Below are 19,662 nucleotides of genomic sequence, written 5' to 3' on the forward strand. Positions count from 1 at the left end.
CTTCTCTTAACTAGCAACTTCTGTGAAGGCAATTCTTTCATTCTGTGTGCTGTTAGTATGCACTCTTAAAGAGTGTGCATTTTTTTTTCCCCCTTATTAGGGTATGCTTTTTCTCGATGCTGGTTCAATGTGACAAGTGTTCTACATCCAGTTCTGGAATTCTGCAATGAAGTGTTGTGTAGTTAACAAGCTTTGACATATTTCCATTCTTACATAAAACAATTCAAAAGTGAGAAGAGATAATGTACGTAGAATCCATTGGTACACAACTGTACCATAGTACACAAGGCATCCAGGTATTTCTTGTGGCATATATTATACATGCAGTTATCTTCATATTAAAAGGTCTTATAAGGGATTGGAATTTGATTCATATTGGGGGTTAAAACCGGTTTGGTGGTAATAAATGCTCATAACAGATGTATGAGAGCATTTGCAGAGTTCAGTGGAACTATGCTGTCAGAAATGTTTCCGTCTAAGGGTAGGCATTTTAAGTAGAAAGATGCTCTTCTAATTTAATTCATGGACAGTTTTCAGTAATAATATTACAGAGCAGAGTCCTATTGCCTCCAGATATAAGACTTTTTAATAGAGCTTGCTTTTAACCTGAAGTATGAACATTGGATCAGGCTTTAGGTGTTTTGTCGTAAAAGCAGGTTGTTCTGAGCCACCTGACAGGGCCCATGCGCTAATATTATTTTTCACAAGTTTCAGTGAACACATTACTGATCGCACATAAAGAAATATTTCTAGTAGATCTTTCAACCAAAGGTCTTTGTAGACAGACTGCTAGGCTAAAGACTTGCACGGTTCAAACATGTTGAACTTTCTCCAAAGGGAGGAAAGCTAGATTTATTGATATGCTGAGGAGTTGTAATAATTTTAGTCATACCTTCAACCTGACTGTTTCAGCAAGACAGGTATAGAGCTTGCAGATGTGTACCTGTATGGGCTTTATCATTATGAATTAATTCAGACTGTTCCTCTGAATCAACCCATTTGGAAAGTTCAGTAGCGTGATGCCATCTTGCCTTGTTAAACTCCTGTAACGTGACCACATAAAACTTTCTAATGAGGGCAGCTTCATCTCTTCAGATCCCCCATGGTTTGCACTACCTGAATGCATAGAATGGAGAATAAGTGGGAATAAGAAAGCAGTGTGTGAGTCCGGATAGAGCGGTGACTGCACACACTTGGAACTGTTAAGCCATGAGTACAGCAGAACAAACTCTTGCTGTAAACAGTCAGATACTTTTGTATTGGTTTATATAAGAGTGGGCATCAAATACATTCAAAAAATACTTTAATCGTTCATTTAGACTAGAGGCAACTTGCAAAATGGTGCCTAGTTAAGTGATTTATTTCTTTGAGTCAAGACTAACAAAAGCATCAAATTCAGATACCGTGTCTTATAGAGGTGCAGGCTTTCAATTGCTTTCCAAGTGTTTAAACATTTTATTTTTTTTTTTTTTTAAAGAAGCTCCTCAGAGATTAAAATAGGTTACATATGCAAAAGTGAGGCAGCAGGTTTTTAGTGTGCTGTCCTGCAGATACAACATATATGGTGAAGTAACTGCTGTGCTCAGGGGAGCTACATTTATACAGAAAAACAAGTATATTTTAAATGTTTGTAGTGTTACCTACCAGTAAAAAGGGCAACCTGGCTGCAGCTGTCTTTGTTCCCTTTTCCTTAAGAAAAGGGAAGATGCTACATCAAAGAACAAAAATTCCTAAAGCTTTTTTTTCCTCATGCTCTATTTTTTTTTTCTTCTTGGAGGAAATAAAGTGTGTAATGGTTACAGTTGGTGGCATTTTACAGTGCGTATAAGGGTTCTGGTACAACTTCCTATTAAGTTCTCCTTTAATTTAGGAATTTAATTTAGTGTGTAAGAAAATATGTATTAGTGTACTGCTTCTCACCCCTTCTCCCCCGAGCTGGGGAGAGCATACATACTCGATACTATTTTTCAAAATTATTTCAAATTGGCTTTGGAACTAGTAAGTGACTGGTCCTGGTTTAACACTGATACAATTCATCTCAAATCTGCTTTCAGGATATCCGAAGGGCAGGCAACAAATGTATTTGGCTTCTCTCAAATTCTGCATCCGTAGAGCTTCTGTTAGGGGCTTGGTCCCCGGAATATACATGCATTATATATGTTAATTAACTAAATGATGGGTAGGATGAAACCAAAAAAAGCATACTTAATATATAATGAGCTGAAGTAGTAAAGTCACTATTTAAAATTCATGATCATTGATTATTTTAGCTTTTATGGCTAAATTAAACATGCTGTAGGCTCCATCTCTGTGGATTCCTCAGGAATCTCTCAAACTATGTATGTACACATGCAAGGTTGTGTGACCAGGTGACCTCCAGAGATCCCTTCCAACCTAAGACATTTCTGTGATTTTCCCTTACATGGTTATGTGATGAGCTTGCACAGCGGAGTTCATTTTCTTTTAAAATCATGCTAAATAGAAATCTGAGTGTATCAGTACAAATTGCCAACAGTTAATATACTTAGGTTTTTAAAATGCTTAACTTGTGTAACTTAGGAAAATAATTAGTGCATAATCTTAAAGTTGAATATATTTAGCATTACAAAAAACGTCAATTTTTTGTGTTACATACAAATACTGATTGAAACATGATGCTGAGTGTGAGTGGGGAAAAACTAAGCTACATTTCCTGCTCTACATTTTTTTCTTAAACTCTGCAGCTGAGTATAGGTCTTCCTTTTCCCATTTTGTGTCCCTCTCTATTAAAAAAAATATTTTTGTATGCTTTCATAGAGTTAGAAGTGCATTTACTGTTTAAAAAAAAAAAAAAGACTCTTGCAGCGTGCCCTTGCAATGCACCCGTCAGATGACAAAGAAGTCCCAAGAATCCTTATGAAGAAAAGCTGTCTTTGGACAGTTGAGATGTTCTTTGTATTTAAGAAGCATGCTTCTATTTGCTGGGTTTGATGGGGAAGAAAGGGAGGAAGATTCCCTGAGAATGGAATAATAATTTGTATTTTTATTTACTTTTCTGAAATTTTCTTGACTTTATTTAACCTATATTTGCAAAACTAATCTATAACAAACTTTTTTATATCCTAAATATTGCAGAAGAAGTCTGGTGCTCTTAACATCACATTCAGCTTGTGCATCTTCATGGATGCTGATGTGTTTGTAACGTGTACCTCTTACAAATGCAATCCCATGTAGCAGCCTGTACCGTGCAGTGTACGGGCTGTTGCATGAACAGTTCTGGAGTTGTTTTAAACTTGCCCTGAAATACTGCTGTGAAATCCCTGAAGCTTAGTTACTCTCTGCAGCTTGTTCTTTTGTACTGTATGAAGGATAATTAGAACATAAAATTCAGTTTATTTGTACCGTGCAGGAGTTTAAGGTACAAGAAACCCTTTCACTGATGTTTCTATTCTGGAGAAAGAAGCAATACTAACATGAGGAGGTTTCCATCTACTGAAAGGTGGAGTGCACTTTTAATAATACAAAAGTAACGTAAGCTGAAGATGAGCTACAGTGTTTGGGTAAAAGTTTACGGAAATTTGCTTTTGTAAAGCATCCTCCTCGAGGAATTTCAGCTTACAATTTCCTTCTCTCTTGGCTATGCTGATTGCCACCTCTCTACAGGTTTTCCATAGACAACACAGTAACAGCTGTAGTATAAGCATTACGCTTCAGAAGTCTGCCTGTATAACCCAATAGTGCTAACAAGTTCATACACAAAGAAACATTTCCTTCATACTAAATTAGCAAGCCTTGTACCTAGAGTCCTGGGTCGTTTTAATTTTGCTAGGGGAAATCCATAGTTCTTGTAGGCTGGCTGTGGCTTTAGGAATTGTAAATTCTGGCTGCTTGTCAAATTGTGCTAGAAATGCTTGCTTCATGGTGATGACAATACACCAGGTAACTGAAAGAAAGTACAATTTGGTTATATTGAAGAAATTCAGGTTTCAAATAGACAGGTCTTAAATAGGGATAAATCTTCAGAAATGCAAGTAGGTACCCCTGACAACTCTAGTGGCCACTTGCTCTTACATTACAGAAGTGTACTCTAATATAGTTCCCCACACATGACTTTTTGGTCCTGTTACCCAAAACCGTGCAAAATTGTTTTAAACAGAGCAGTGTCCCTCAACTCCTCCTCCAAAAACAACCAAACAAAAGGAATTGTTGCCCTGCTAAGTGCGTGTTACTTGCCTGTTGCTGCCCACCAGCTATCATTCCTCAGGGAGATGTTATCAGTGCTTGTCCATGGGAGTGCAGCACAACAGTACGTAAGTAGGATGGGCAGTATAAGGAGTTGCTCAAAAGCTCAGAATTTCCCATGGTATTTGCCCTTGATGAAATTTCAGTGCTGGCAAGCCTGAGCAGGAGACTGACTGCGCTATTTGTTGTTAAAGGTTAAAACTTAATTTCTCCACTGTAAGTTGTGACTAAACACTACTTTTAGTTTTGCATTTTTGTAAATTTGATTTAAGTTCAGTATTTTAAAATGTTATCCCCCACCCGCACTTCTTGTGTGTTAAAAATGGATTTTAAAAGGGAAGTATCATGGAATATTAAAGTTAGTTGACAACTTAATTGAGCAGAAGTCCTTGCACTAAGAGCAGATGGAGGTAAGTTTCTCTCTTCATAATGACACAGAGTTTCTGCTGTTCTTGCTGCTTGTCTTCGCTGTTAAAAAATCTAGTGCATAAGAAACCTCACCTATTTAAAAAAAAATAAATCTTAGATATTCATCAGTTTACTGGTGTTTTCTAAATTCAGTTTTCTCATCAGAAAGATTTTGTTTTCTCACATTTCAGAAATACTAGGAATAAGGGCAGTCTGTGTCTTTTGCATTTATAAAACAGAAAAATACGTGCGTCTCTAAATCTGGCTTTGCTGTTTTTGTCAATCATTGATTGACAAAAACATTGATTGACATTGATTGACAAAAACGCACTAATGAGTTGTTACCTGCGTGATGGGCTTTTAGCAGTCTGTCACTTCTGCAAAAACTTGATAGTTGAAATATTTCATTGCTCTTGGAGTGTGCTTCTGTACCTCCAACGTACAGATATCTTGACTGAATGTTAGTATGCACCAACTATTTGAATTCAGCACTGAATCTGTATTTTGTTTTTCTCCCAGGCTGGCAGAGTTGCTAAAAACTCTGTAGATTATGGTTTTTCACCTGTGTGAGCAGAGCTTTCTCTACAAACCATGTTCAAGGACAATTTGCTCAAGTGCTGGCTGATTCAGTGTATCAGCGATTTCATAGTAATCCTTTGCCATGTGCTCAAATCTTCAGACTGGATTTTGGAGGATGCTGAATCGTTATGATGACGTACACCAAAATGAGTGCAAGCACCATCTTCCTCCAACACGAGGCTAAGGTTAGAGTGAGGGGAAATTCACCTCTTCTTTAGAACCCTGTCTGTCTTGCTGTGAGCTGTATCTTCTCAATCTGGGTAGTCTACATTATGTTTTAGTAGCGGTGCTCTGTTTTTTACTAAACCAAATATTTTCTGCCAGCAATACAATGATTGGTAAAGCTACTGTGTTAATTACATGTTATTTCTACAGATGGTGGTGGTTTGGTGTTCTTGGGCACTTGATGTGCTTAGATCAGATCAGATGCTCCTCGGCATCCTGGCTTAACTGGCCAAATAAAACAAAGGACAGCTACCAAACTACCGTAATTCTGTATAAGGTGCTCATCTGTGCAGCAAATCGGATGCAAGAAATCAGCTGAGATTGTACATGCTGGTTGTTAATTCAGTTTTTGAAACTGGCAGACATTTTGCATTCTCTAGTGTGCATCCTATTCTGTACTTTGCTGCCCAGTCTTTGTCCAGTACCACTATGTTAGCAGTTAAAGCAGAGTCCTCAGGGACTGGATCGTATTTACCAGGTGTTTGTCTACTGAAGAAGCTGTTTTTGTTTTGTTTTCCACAGAAGAGTTGAGAACTGCTTATTCTGGGTTTCTGAATTACCAATTATAGCGATAAACAAAACAAAACAAAAAACTCAATTTGAGGAACAGGAGAAGGAATAACAACCTGGCTGGGTCTCTCCTGTCTCTTACAGCAGCTTCCTAGGCTGATTCTACATGAACATCATCACTTCTCGTTTCCAGGGCCTAGGAGCAAACTAATTTTTAACTGTGACAAGCAATGGAAGAAATAAGTTGATTAATATCAAATAGTTTGTTCCTGAAAAGGAACTTTAGTTATTCAGAGTGCTCTCTGGCAAGAGGGAGAGAACTACCAGCTGTATTTCTTTGGGCTGTGCAGGTGTATGTAAAAGCACCTCCCTTCCTCATCAGTAAGCAGGTGTTTCTTTCTAGCTTAGGGGTCAGGACTAACCTTTCTTTGGCAAGTCTATGCATTAATCTGTGCAAGTACTCATTTCAGATCCCTATTGGATCAAGGCACTGAAGTATTCTTTAGGATAAATAATGCAATATTTGTGTGTGTTTTAGTGTTACATAGCCTTACTTTCAAAAGGTGATAGTTGTCTTTTAAAAGTTGGCTTGCAGTCACGTGCTTTCAGATAACCTCTTAAGTCTTTCAGTTCCCATCAACAAAAACCTCATATCATTGAAGGTGGTTACGTGTATGTTTTAAGTGGGTTTATAAAAATATGCATCAATACTTGTGCCTCTTTGTCAAATAGATTTAGGCAGTACTCGTTTACAGGCAGACTACAGATTACATCATTTAATCTTGTCATCAGCTTTGAATTTGAAATACCTTCCACTTCGTTTTATTTGTTCTTGTGTAGGCAGCTTATTTAGCTTGAGCAGATGACCCTGCCTTCTGGTATTTGTTCTCTGAGTTTGAGATGTGGAAAGATGGGAGGAGACTGGGACAGTGGTGGGCAGGCAGTTGTATTTCATCCGTCTTGCTAGGCCACGTGGGCTGTGTGTTTCTGTAGGGCTTTTGTAATGGGCTTTTGTATTTCATCTTTTCATAAGACATGAAATAAACGAAATGCACCTACCAGCTGTGGGTGAAATAGACATTAGAACGTGACATTTTTATTTTATCAAAATTGGAAGTTAGAGCAGCGCTTCCCTCTGTTTATCTGATACTGATGAATTTCAAGTAGGAATAATGCAATGAATTTATAAAGACGGAAGAAAATCCCTCACATGAGGTGTGAGTTATTTTGAGTTTACCTGTAAAATTAAAGACTTCAGGCTAAAGGTCTAAAAAAAAAAAAAAAACCAACAAGGTAATCTTACAGTAGAAATGTCACCTTGAATTTCTAAAGAGTGGGGGAATGTGTAATCTCTATTTTTATTTTTCTATTTGAGTTTTTCCTCTATGTATTCAATTACTCCTGTAAGGTAGCTTAGTAAGTCAATCTAAGTATTAAGTTAAGCTCTCGTAGATATGCATAAATTTTTCTCTTTATCCTGTTTCATGAATAGTGTGACTCTTCCCACAGGCAGAAGCCTGCCAGGCTTAGCTTTAACCATTGAAGTCATCAAGTTGAAGTTTAAAAGAGGAAAAAGGGGAAGCTGCTTGAAAAACTTTAATCACACTGTGTTTAAGTGGAAAGAAAGCATAGGATTTAAATATTCTAGGGAAGTGTTTTTTATGCACTAAGTAGTATGATAAGCTGTCATAGTGAATAATTACACTCAAATATTTTAGAAACAGAGGTCGCAGAATAGTTGTGCAAAGTCGGTCCACTTGGATCCAGTCTTTACCAAGAAGATTCCCATCATTCGTGGGGTTTTATATTAGGTAGTTTGTGATCAATCCAAGTAGATACTGAGGAGACACTGCAGTAAAACTCATATGTTGAAAGAAAGCATTAATTCTTAGCATTGAATGCTACTTCCATAGTTAATTTTGTCTCTTACCAAAAGACAAAAATGTGGGCATTGACTTTTGCAATATGGTCATACCTTTTTTTAACATCGTAGAGGAGACCGTCCATTAACTATGACCGCGAATATGCAAACTCGTAGGGAACAGAGAAATTTCTTTTTTTTCTAACAGACACACAGAGGATTTTGACTGGGGCAGCTGCCTGTATTAGAAAAATGCAGTAATTCCCTGTGCTTTAATTAGAATATTACATTGCTGTAGAACAAAAATAGCTCCGTCATCAGGTTAATCTTACATTTCTGAGGCTAATAATTTCCCACTTTATTAAATGAAAAAAAATGTTGCTGCACGTTTTCTTAGGAAATCCATGGGAAAGCCAGGATTTAAACCCACATCCCTTCCTTACAACATTTTTGCAGTGTTGCAGCTCAGGTGTAGTTGGTGTGGTTTTAATAAGGTTGTAGTGTAACATGGTGCACATCTTGTCAGCTCCAAATTCAGAAGATGAATGCAACAATGCAGCCAAGATGCTGAGAATTACTTGGGCATGAGCGTTATTCTCCACTATTAACTTTATCGTATCTGATTCTTATTTTCCTGTGACGAGACAGCTGTCTTCTGTGGTCAAGCAGAGCCCCTAGGCATCTGTGGAGGCTTGTGGGCAATCTACTGGTTTTAACAACATTAGTCTCTGGGCCATTTTTGCAACAAATAATTGGAAAATTGCTCTCTCTGTTCCAACTGTGGAGACAAAACATTAAGAACAATTTGTCCTCTGCTGACAGGCCAGGCCAGTCCTGCACTAGCATTGTAACTGTAAGAAGATTATGTTGTATTACAATTACATTTTCTAGTACCACTCTCCTGCTTGAGAATCTTCCGTTCCTTCTCCTTGGATTGTCTTCAGTTTGAGGAAGGCCTTTTTTAGACTGCTTTCACTCTAAAAAATTAGAGGAATTGATGCATGGTCTCTGAATGAATTTGGCCACTTCAATAGGGCAGTAGTCCTTTTGGGTCCTCAACATTGATAATTCTGACTACTAACCCTTTTTTCGGTTTGTGTAGACGCTATTTAAGGTAACTTTTTTCCCCTTCTATATGTATTGCTTTTTTAAGTACATATCCCAAAATCTCTTTTAAAAAAGTAAGGAATTCCAGCTTTTTCAGTTGTTTCATGAACGTATCTTAGATGGAGGACTATTGAAACTTTCCATACAAAAATTTGGATTATCTGGTAACTTCATTCTACAAAAAAAAAAAAATCATAAATTACAGTATGACATTATTATAGTTGTCAAAACTGTCATTTTCTGTGTTTTTTTTTTTTAAACACAAGTGTATTTGAAAATAATGCATTAGAACTGCTTGTAGGCATGCAGTGAGCATAATAAGTCATCAAAGTCCAGTCCTACCAGGGATCTTATTGCCACCCAAAATGTCCCTTTTTTTCCCAATTGTATCATCAAATTACATTTTTAAAAACTTATTTTCTTACTCAGATATTTTGAGGACACCAAAATCAAACATGGAACAATTATTTTTTAATGAGGTGCATTATTGTCACGAACACTTAACTTCCAATAGTAGTCAAAAGCAACTAGATGATCTTAAATCAAGAGTCTGAAGGTAGATCTCAAGAGCTTTCAAGTGTGAGGTCTGTGTGATGAAACAAGCGGCTTTTAATTTTATTTCTACCAGGTAGTGATGTCTCAGGTACCTCTTAAGATAAGTTATCTGTCACAGCAGTCTGATCCCTGTATTGTTTTTAAGGTCTCAGTGTCACAGGGAGTTTTGGGTTACTGGGTTAGTGCATCGCTAATGATGGCAGACTGCAGTTCGGCAACCTTGAGTAGGATGCCTGTAATATCAATAAACTAACTGAAAAAAAAAAAGTGTTAGAGGAATGTGGGTGTCCAGTTAATTGCCAGTGCAGAGAGACTGCTCATCATGTGTGGATGAGGTTAGATGATGAGTGTAATTTATCCAAGCTTACAAATTGGGCATCTCTACCTCATTGAGTTGGGCTGTGTCTTGGTTTTATGCTTACATCTTACTTTAACTTTTTAACATCAGTGATCTGCTCAAAAGCTAAGACATCAGGTCCTTACCTTGCAGCATTTTGTCATGTTAATGGCTTAGCCGGGGCTGCTGTTTGATTTTGAGTCCTGTAAATTTGTTTCTCTGACAGTGAAATCAATGTAAAATTAATACTAGGTGAACAAAGACCCATTGCTTTATGAAATAGCACGTTTCATAATAACTGCAAAGGGTAGCTGTAGATCTGTTAGCCATCTGAAAACGCTTCCTATTGCTGTTGCAAAATACAAAAGACATGGAGAAATAGAAATGAGATGTAGAAGTGAATTAAAGTATGTAGGAAGAGCCAAAGTGCCTAAGTCAGGATGGAAGCAAGGCAGCTTACAGGACTCTGAATGTGTGGTGACGTTCTCTACTGTGGCTTAAAGTGAGTATGAAATTAAAGAGGAAATTATAAGCCCCAGAGCATGTTTAAAATTGACTTTTTATTAAAAAAAAAAAATAATGACAACAAAAAAATACAGACAGTCTAGGTATGAAGATGAATATGGCTAGAAAGGAATAGATAATGGGGAGGACTCTTACATGAAGAAAGTGCCTCGCTGCGGGACCACGATGCCAGTATGCTTTGTAAGGAATAGAGGCAGATACTGTTCCTAAAGATTTGTCTGTATATGGAAATTCAATTGCACTAAGGTGTGAACTAAAGCAGTTTAGAGATAGTCAAAAGCTGCCTGGGCATGGTGCTGGGCAGTCTGCTCTGGGTGGCCCTGCCTGAGCAGGGCGGGTTGGACCAAATGACCTCCAGCTGTTCCTTTTGACATCAACCATGCTGCAGTTCCACCAGTTTTCCGCTCACAGACAGGGAATTAGGCTTTCCAAGTCTTTAGTCTTACATTTTTTATTACTGTTTTACAGTTAGCTGGTAATGTGGAGGTCTGTCTAGGTTGATGCCTTTGAGAGGAAAAAGGGTTTCCTCTGACGGGCTTGCATGTACTTTGGCTAAATTGCTCCTGAAGGCTATGAAAGCTTTTGGGATCATGAGGGTGTAATGTCAAATTTCTTGTAATTAGTGAGCGAAAAACAACCTTGCCTATTCCTAGCTATCCATCCACCTCTCTAGCTCTGCCACTGACCTCTCCCAGTCTCTTATTGCAATTTAGTTCCCTGAGGAAAAATGGTGTCATTCATTTACCGATGGTCACTTCTCTGGTAGACAGGGCCTTCCTTTGCTATTTTTCCTGTCTTTAACAGAAAATGGTAACGTGGCCCTGAATTTTGCTATCGAAGGTCAACATCTTCACTAGCTGCCTGTTGTCTGTTGTCTTACCTAAGATATGAACTGGTAATTGGACTTCAAGAATTACGGGGCTTGTTCAGTGGCTTAAGCCACATTCTTAATTATTGTAGTGTTGATTTATTCTTAAATACTATGAGAAAATTCAAAGTATATCTAAATATAAAGACATACATGATAGCTTATGATAGTTCACTATTTTGGTAATCAAACACGTACAATTCATAAAAGATGGTTGTGATCAGGAAACAGACTGCAAAATGGTGCTTTTTTGCTCTATGTTGTAGCCATCTACATGGCAGCTGTGGTGGCATCCTGTCAGGAGACAGGCCTTCAAAAGTTGCTATATGTAGTAGAGACAACTCTTAGATTTTGCTATAGTGCCATGGTTATGGAAACTCTAGAAATAGGACGTATGGTAGTAGACGAAGACACTTCAGGTAGAATCATTTTAAGGAGCTTTTAGAATTGCATTTTAGGACAGACTTTCAAATTGAGGCACAACCACGTAAATGTGAGAAGTAACACTCCAATGGATGAAAATACTTTGCAAGTCATCTTACTACATTTTGAATAAATGAGTTTTTGAATACTCTGCGTACTATCTCTTCTCTGCAGTCTTTACTAACAACAAGAAAAAAGCTGTATTTTCATAAGGAATATTAACACTCCCAATGAAAGTGCAGAAATACTGATTTTTTCAGTACATCTGATATAAATTGTAGCACAACTGTGCATTACAGAAATTACATCTGCGATTGTGTGCTGATGGTTTTTAATAAAGGAGGTCATTGGCTTAGCCTTGGAATGCCTTGCAGAAATGAAGTGTGTGCTTTGTTCAGCATACATAAAAATAACTCTGATGTTACTGTCTGGGCAGTTACAATCCAGCCTCCTTGGGTTAATGTCCCCATGTGAGTGTGGTGTCACCCCTGTGTAACTCTTTACTTGTCCTGCTGACACACTTACAGCATTTCACCTGCATTTCATGTACTCGGACAGAGCTGGGTTTGCCGTTTGCTAGGGTAACTGCTGGTATTCGACATGAAAACGTTTGTTGTGTGAAGTGTTCTCGCAGTTAGCCCACAGATTTGCTCTTCCGCTGACTGGAAGTGTCAGCAAACAACAAGAGACAATGTGTGGAAGATTGCAGCATGCTACACTCTCTCCATCCTTTCAGAGATTGTTTCCTTGAGGCACTCTGGAAAGTGTGAACTGCAGTAGTCCCAGCAGTATTTACGCGGCAAATAAAGTGAGAACATCTCTCCAGCCAACTCGAACCTGTGTTTTGGAAACAGGTACAAAGGTACCTGATATAAAATACCTGAATGTATTTTGTTAATCCTATACTTTGATACTAGTAAAGACACTAATTGTATCCCACCAGGCTTGACAGTATGTAGAAGGTTATTTAAAAGAAAAAAAATCGTGCCTTAACAATCAAGGCATTTAAAAAAAAAATAATAATGATGCTGACACATGTGGATTCGGTTGTGTTAAATTTGGTATGGGCTGATTTTCTCTCAAAATGGAACTTTTTAATTATATAATAACCTGTCATCTAACTGTGTGAATTAATATAGGCCTTTAACAGTGAGCTCCAGTTAATAAACAGAGGAAGGCTTCCCATATGTACATGTATGCTCTGGCTGTAATTTTGTGCACTGAAGCATAGGGTGTGTATGTGTTCCTAAAAGAAACAAACATTAAAGATGTTGCATACATGTTATTATTTATAATGAAACCAGATTTCAGGAAATAGTTTTTAAAAGAGTAGTCACTATGAGGAAAGTCTCCTGGAAGTTGATGCTGGTGCTGCTGTGGTGTTCTCTCCTCACCAGCTCATGCACTCTGCTGGCTGCACCCAGATGTTTTCTTCGGGCCACTCTTCCAAAAAAGTTGCTAAAGCCATGGGAGAGCAGTGCCTGGGAGGTGGGTAAGGCAGAGGGCAAGAGTGTTATTCCTCACAGAGGTGCAGCAGCATCGGGTTCAGCTGGAGACCACGAGTAAGGGACATCAGATTTTATTTTTATTGCCTGCTTGGAGAGAGGGTTGGGCTTTAGGAGTAGCTGAGGCCTCTAAAAAATGAGCCATGGCAGAAGAAGCCATGCTGATCCTTAAGGACCATGTACTAACTTTACTTACAAGCTTGATTGAAACAAAGTGAAGTGCAGTGTAACTTATGGATTAAATTTTGCCCTTGAACGTTTATGAAGTTCATTACTGGGAAGTATGTAGTGTATTCTGGGGAGCAATTTTACCCTATTATTAAGAATTTGTCTGGTACAAAGCTGATACAGTGGTGACTTAACCCTTCTATTGGATCATCAAATTTAAAAAGACTTTTTCAGCAAATAGTTGGAATTCCTTATTGTCACAGGCAGAGGAAGGCAAACTCAGATGTGTTTTACTACAGGAGCATCAGATTATAGCCAGACTATATCTTTTTATAGTCTTCAAGGATGGAAGGGGAATATTCTTACAGATAATAACTTTACCCTAGAATGCTGATATTCCTAAACTCATTCTGTAGTTGATGGACTCGTGAGGGACCTTTGTGAGGGTATCGCCTACCTTTTGGATTAAAACAATACTGGAGAAGAACAGAACATGAACACAGGCAGCGTTAGAAATCCGAGGACAATCTGTTGTAAAGATACATGGCTCCTTTTGTTCTGTTTTTACTAAAGAACAAAAATACAACATTCATGTTAATCCTTTAACGCTTGTCTGTATTTGATCACAGCCTGTTCCTGTGTCTGTAATAGGAAAAAACAAGAAAAGTAATAGACATGGTAGTGGGTCCTGGAGGCAGCATCCCCTTTCTGGTGCTCTGCCTGCCCCGTCACTGAGGCGTCCCTGTGCCGGGGCAGCCAGGATGCTTGCCTGGGAGCCAAGAAATGCAAACAAATTCCAGCAGGAGAAATCGCTGCTCTTCCCTCTGGCTTTGAAAACCCAAGTGAGGGACACCTAGCAAGCACTGGCAAGTGCTGCTTTTTTCTTTTCTTTTTCTCTTCTTTTTCTTTTTCTTTTTCTTTTTTCTCAATCTATCTTCAACCTCATAACTTCACTGGTACCAAGATTTCACTAACAATTAGATGTTGGAAATGGATAACAACTACGTAACACTGGCGTAAGTCCAAAAAGTCCAAGTGTGGACAGCAGCTTTTCATGTATTTGGTAATTCATGTAGAAAATACTTTGTTCTTTGAGTTATAACACATGCAAATAAAGAGTATTATTTCTTTCTTAGCAAAAATATTTTAATTTTAAAGGTCTTGAGGTGCAAATCAGTTCATTGGAAGCACATGTAAGCTAATTGGTATCTCTCATGCTCTGTCGTTTGGTGGTGCTCGGTGATGGTGCTGCCACGCTAATAAAATCGCTTTGGTAAACCATTGAGTGGGATTGCTCCGCACTTACCCGATGTCATAAAATAACTGAGATCAGTCTGGGTCATTCATGTGGGGTTGTTGGTGGGCACTGGCTGGTAAAGGCAGGGAGATAAACAGGCAGGCAGCATCCTCGCCTTGCCAGCTGCAGCTGGGAGCTCTCCCTGGCAGAGTAGCTCGCAGCAGGCATGCAAAAGGTTTTTTCAGAGCTAGACCGAAGGGTAGGCTGTTTTGTCCTGTGTATTTACAGCTTTTTAATTTAAGCATATACAATTTCTTTTCACCTTCTGTGCCTTTGTCAGTGACAAAGCCATGGAATAACTTTCAATAAAAAGTCAGTTTATTCTTTTTACTGGGGAGTTATTCCTTAAAAAAAAAAAAAAAAAAAAAAAAGTTTCTGTTACTCCTATTGAAGATTTTGATTGAGTAAAGGAAGGGGGAAAACATGCAGGCAGCTTCACACTGTACTAGGCATGCAAAACAAAATCTGCTCTTTTCCATGAGGTGGCCAAGGACAAAAGGAGCGTGCAGGGGGTGGGACACGCTGATGAGAGCTCTTGCTCCTTTCTGAGCTGAATCCTTTTTGTCATATTTTAAGACATGCTGGAGAACCTGACGTGCTACTGACTGTCAAAAATGGATGAAGTGAAAATGGGAGGTGTCTTTTTTTTTTTTTTTTGACTTTGCAGTGGAGGAGGAATTTCAAATACTAGCAGTTTTCCTTCAACTGAAGATAGGGTGGGGTCTGCCTCCTTCACTTGTGTCCACAGAAGTCTTCTGCCTAAGCAGTTATAAAGGTACCGTAGTTGCTGGTTAGAGCCTGAAAAGCTGTGCTGCTCTCACCAGGAGCTGCGAGGAAGCAGAAATGGGGCATGGGCCCGTCCCTCCACCTGACTCCTTCGAGCCGTCCTGTTGCAGAGCACTGTCGTTTCTGCAGCCGGTCATTCCTATGGGAATTTGGTTTGGTCTCCTAACCAAATAGCTTTTAGAAAAAGTGTGTGAAAGCTGTGTGTTCAGTACGTGAGGTGACCAGGCCCAACTCCTGCAAAACTCCTGGGGTTTTGTCAGATCACTCAAACCTGGGCCTGGTGCTGCTCCAGCTTGGAGGCACTGCTGGCATGAGGTTCTACTTTGCAGTGCATGCCTATGACATCTCCCTGCAAAATTCACTTGGATTCCTGCATTTTTAATTGCTCTGGTTAGTGGGAGAGAGAAATGGGGATCCTGTTTTTGAAGGGCCTGGAGGCCAGGGTGTTGGCGAGAGCCGAGAGGCTGAGGGAAGGGAGCCAGGAAGGGTCATGGTACGGTGAAGGTCGACCGTAGGCCTCCTGCGGAGTAGTTGGTGTTTCCTAAAGCTCCCATTAAAAATTCACTCAGGCTTTAAAAAGAGAACAATGTAAAATGATGTAATTGCTGGGTTAATCCCCGTGTGCTGCCTGGGGAGAAGAAGAGGCTGGCCGAGCCTCCCGCTTCCCAGTGAAGTAACAGCTGTGAACCCCCTCAACAAAGGGCAATGAGATTTAAATGGGGGTTTTGATACTTAAAAAACTGCAGTGCAACATAGCAAATTTCATTAAAGACCATTTTGGGGTCTTGTGGAGGGCAGCACCAGGGCTGGGGTGGCACGTGTTGAAAAAGAGGTTCTCTGGAGCGTGCGTTATTCTCTTATTCAGCATCAGCCTGCTAAGTCAAAGCTTACTTTGAGAAATAAACGTCAAAATATAAAGCACGATAAAAGAAACATGTTACATGTTTGTAAATGTGGTGTTTGGGGTTTGCTGAATCCTGAAACAGAGACTTTGGTACCTAAGTCAATAGATATGCTCTTAAGACAACAAAGTTCCTCAAAGTAAGAGGAAAGTGTGGGTGTCCAAACCAGAGTATAAGAAAGTAACTTTGCCTACTGAGACTGTGTTTTTGGCCCTAATGGAAGTAAAAAATAAATAAATAAATAAAAATTTTTGAAAAAGCTAAACTGGGTATATGGTTTTTATATGTTTAATTGTATCATTGCAGCATTATGTGAAGTTGGAATGTAGTTAGCTTAATTAGCCAAACTGGAATGTTTAATACTGTATGCAAAATATATTCCTACTATTCTAAAATAGTTTAAGTGATTTGTTCTTTTCTGCTTCCCTGTAGATTAAAGCAAAAAATTATGACAAAGTGGAAAAGGTGAGTCCTATCAATATATGCAATATTTATAGCAAGAAAAAAATATCTGATTCTACTAACTGAGATTGAAAATAATTGTATCTGTCTTTGAATGAGCTATTCAAAAACACAGGAAATATCACTAAAGTAATTTTGTTGTTGCTACCAAACTAATCAGTGAAATGAGCAGAGCAATTTCTGTGTTCAGTTCTTTCTAATTTCCTTGCATAGCATGAAGGAATTTTTGTCAAAAGAATTAGTAACTTATTCTTTCTTATAAATTTTAGTCATAATTATCAAAATTATTTTATTTCATACTGTATAACGTTAAAAGTAGAAACTTAATTCTGTATTGGAATCCTGATCACATCTTCTTGATGTATTAAACAGTTATTTCAGCGATGCCTTATGAAGGTTTTACACATTGATTTATGGAAATGTTACCTTTCCTATGTACGAGAAACCAAGGGGAAGCTACCTAGCTACAAGTAAGTTAACAGAGTTACTCTGAATTATTCTAGTTTTATAATAACTCTCCTCTTGATTTTTGACTAAGGGGTGGGAAAGGACACGAGTCTCACATCTGCTTGGGAACCTTGTAGCAGAGTGGTTTTGGGGTGGTGGTGGTAATAATATATAATTTGCATTTTGCAAGCATTTTCTTTAAAGTTTCTGTAATTAAGCTTGCTGGGTAAAATTTCTTCCTCCGTCTGGGTCCATATGAAGAGGTGAGACAGCAGCAGGGGACCATCTGGAGCACCCATGCTGTTTCCCTGCAAATGAGATTGGTGCTTAAGCTAATCTGAAATACGCTTCCTTCTCAGACAGGCCTTTTGCTATTCTCCCCCTTAGTGCCCTGTTTAGTCTTCACAAAATTCAAAATCAATTCCAGTTGAGGTACTATTTTTGAGTAGTTAATAGTAAATCAGTAATTAGAATAAGTTTGGGAAGGCCTACAAAGCATAGAAAATCAGGGTGTCAACGTCTTTGGGGCATGCTAGTTTTCATCTCTTTTCATTTACTATGTTTTGCTTGCTTATAGTCCTGTGGACTAAGTTCAGTCCTTCTTCCTGCTTGAAGTTTCAAAAATAGTCTTTCAGTCTCTATAAACTGTTTCTTTCCCAGCCCGTTATAATTTCTGTGTACTTCAACCATCAAGACAGTCACTGATGCATAACTGAAAAAATGCAGATTTTTGATTTTTAAATATTATTAAAAAAAAAAAATATCTAAAAGTATTTTCCTCCTCCCATCCCTTATCTTTATGTCATTTAACTTTCCTCTATTTTTCCCTTTACCGTGGACAAAAAAGTAGTGAGGTAGTGACAAGCTTCTAAGGAAAGGAAACTGGGAGAAAAGTGAGACAGCGTAAAAGCTATTTTCATTGAAAATTGAGCAAGTGGAAAAATTCTGTGAACATTTTTAAAATTTTGAGAGAATCACTCTGGGGTAGGGGGTGGAAGATTATATGAAAGATTTTGGCCATTTTCCACACAGTGGAATTACTCCAAATTTTCCCATCCTTTTGATGTTCTTAGAGAATTACAAGGGTCAAGAATTTCTGAGAGAAAAAGGAAACAACAGGTTGTCAGCAAGGAACATTTAGAGAGCATTTGGTTTCTATCTTTTCAACTCAGAGTGCACTTCATATGCATAGATTTCCACGTACTTGAGAAAGGGGGTTCTTAGGAGCGATTAGTATACAATATTGCCACCAATAAATGTAAACAATTTTCTCTTAAAAATAAACCTAAATGCAGAATTTAAAAATATCCGAATGCAAATTTTTTACTCTCAACTATTGGTTGATGCTTTTCATTCCTCAACGTTTGCTGAATTTGCTGCACAAAAAAATGATCTTAAATAAAGATTTTTCTAAAATACTAAAAAGTTGCTCTATGGTCTTTGTGGTTTGTTCTTTTCCTCAGAGAAAAAATGGCTCAGGCATATGATTTTGCTCTGGATAAGATTGGCATGGAAATCATGTCATACCAGGTATGTTTTTCTATGAAAGCACATTTAATTTCTAACTTTATATCAAGTACAATTAAACATTAATTTCATTATATTTAATATTTTTTCTTGCATAGATCTGGGTGGATTACATCAATTTTTTGAAGGGCGTGTAAGTACCTTAAAAGAATTTATTTTAAGTTCAGTTAAAGTAATGTTGATGTTCGTACTGGTGATGGTCTGTAACAGCTGACATTGATCTCTCTCCCCACTGTTTAGAGAAGCAGTAGGATCTTATGCTGAAAACCAGAGGATAACAGCTGTCCGTAGGGTTTACCAGCGTGGCTGCGTGAATCCAATGATTAACATAGAACAGCTCTGGAGAGATTATAACAAATACGAAGAGGTAATCAAAAACACTAAATCTGTTTGTGACATTAAAAAAATAATCTTATAATCAAATGTAGTACCCAAATTGCATCCACTAAATAATTACATATAAAAGAGATGACTGGCAGTGTAAAAACATTTTGCGTGTGGTACCAAAACACCTGTAGCAAAACTGTACAGGTACTTGATTGATTTTTTTTTTTAATTATTTTAAAGACTTTGTAGCATACATTTAACTGTCCTATTCCCCAGCTGGCCCATCTGAATTGCTAGTGAATTAGAAATCACTGTTACCAATGGCAGAGGATCTATTTAATGAAAGCTGGGGCAGATCAGTTGGCAAGGGGGGCTTGCTATCCCAAGGAGGCATTTCCCTCGTTCCAGTTGAACAGAGTAAAATGGCATTCAGCTGTGATGGTTTGGATTTCCCCCATAGTATTAAGTCACATGTTCTCAAGACCTTTTAAAATGCTCCGACCATCCTTCCCCTGAAGCCATTCCAGCATCAGTTCAGGTGAGTCCGTGGCCAAACTGTCTTCAGTGAGCACAACCTCAGCTCACTGACCCTGCAAGCTGATCCGTAGCTGCACCTCTGCAG

General features: G+C 38.3%; 1 protein-coding gene across 2 annotated transcripts in view; it reads left to right on the forward strand.

The window, feature by feature from the left end:
- The window catches only part of CSTF3 (cleavage stimulation factor subunit 3), a 49,190-nt gene that overhangs the window by 15,704 nt on the left and 13,824 nt on the right, over window positions 1-19,662 (forward strand). For both annotated transcript variants that reach the window (XM_084287191.1, XM_084287192.1), the window contains 5 exons: window positions 16,710-16,742; window positions 17,112-17,209; window positions 18,650-18,716; window positions 18,812-18,846; window positions 18,954-19,080. In XM_084287191.1, coding sequence (XP_084143317.1) covers window positions 16,710-16,742; window positions 17,112-17,209; window positions 18,650-18,716; window positions 18,812-18,846; window positions 18,954-19,080 — 360 coding nt within the window. The remainder of the gene's footprint in view (window positions 1-16,709; window positions 16,743-17,111; window positions 17,210-18,649; window positions 18,717-18,811; window positions 18,847-18,953; window positions 19,081-19,662) is intronic.

This window comes from Netta rufina (genome assembly GCF_964035555.1).
Source record: "Netta rufina genome assembly, chromosome: 5".
Classification (NCBI taxonomy): domain Eukaryota; kingdom Metazoa; phylum Chordata; class Aves; order Anseriformes; family Anatidae; genus Netta; species Netta rufina.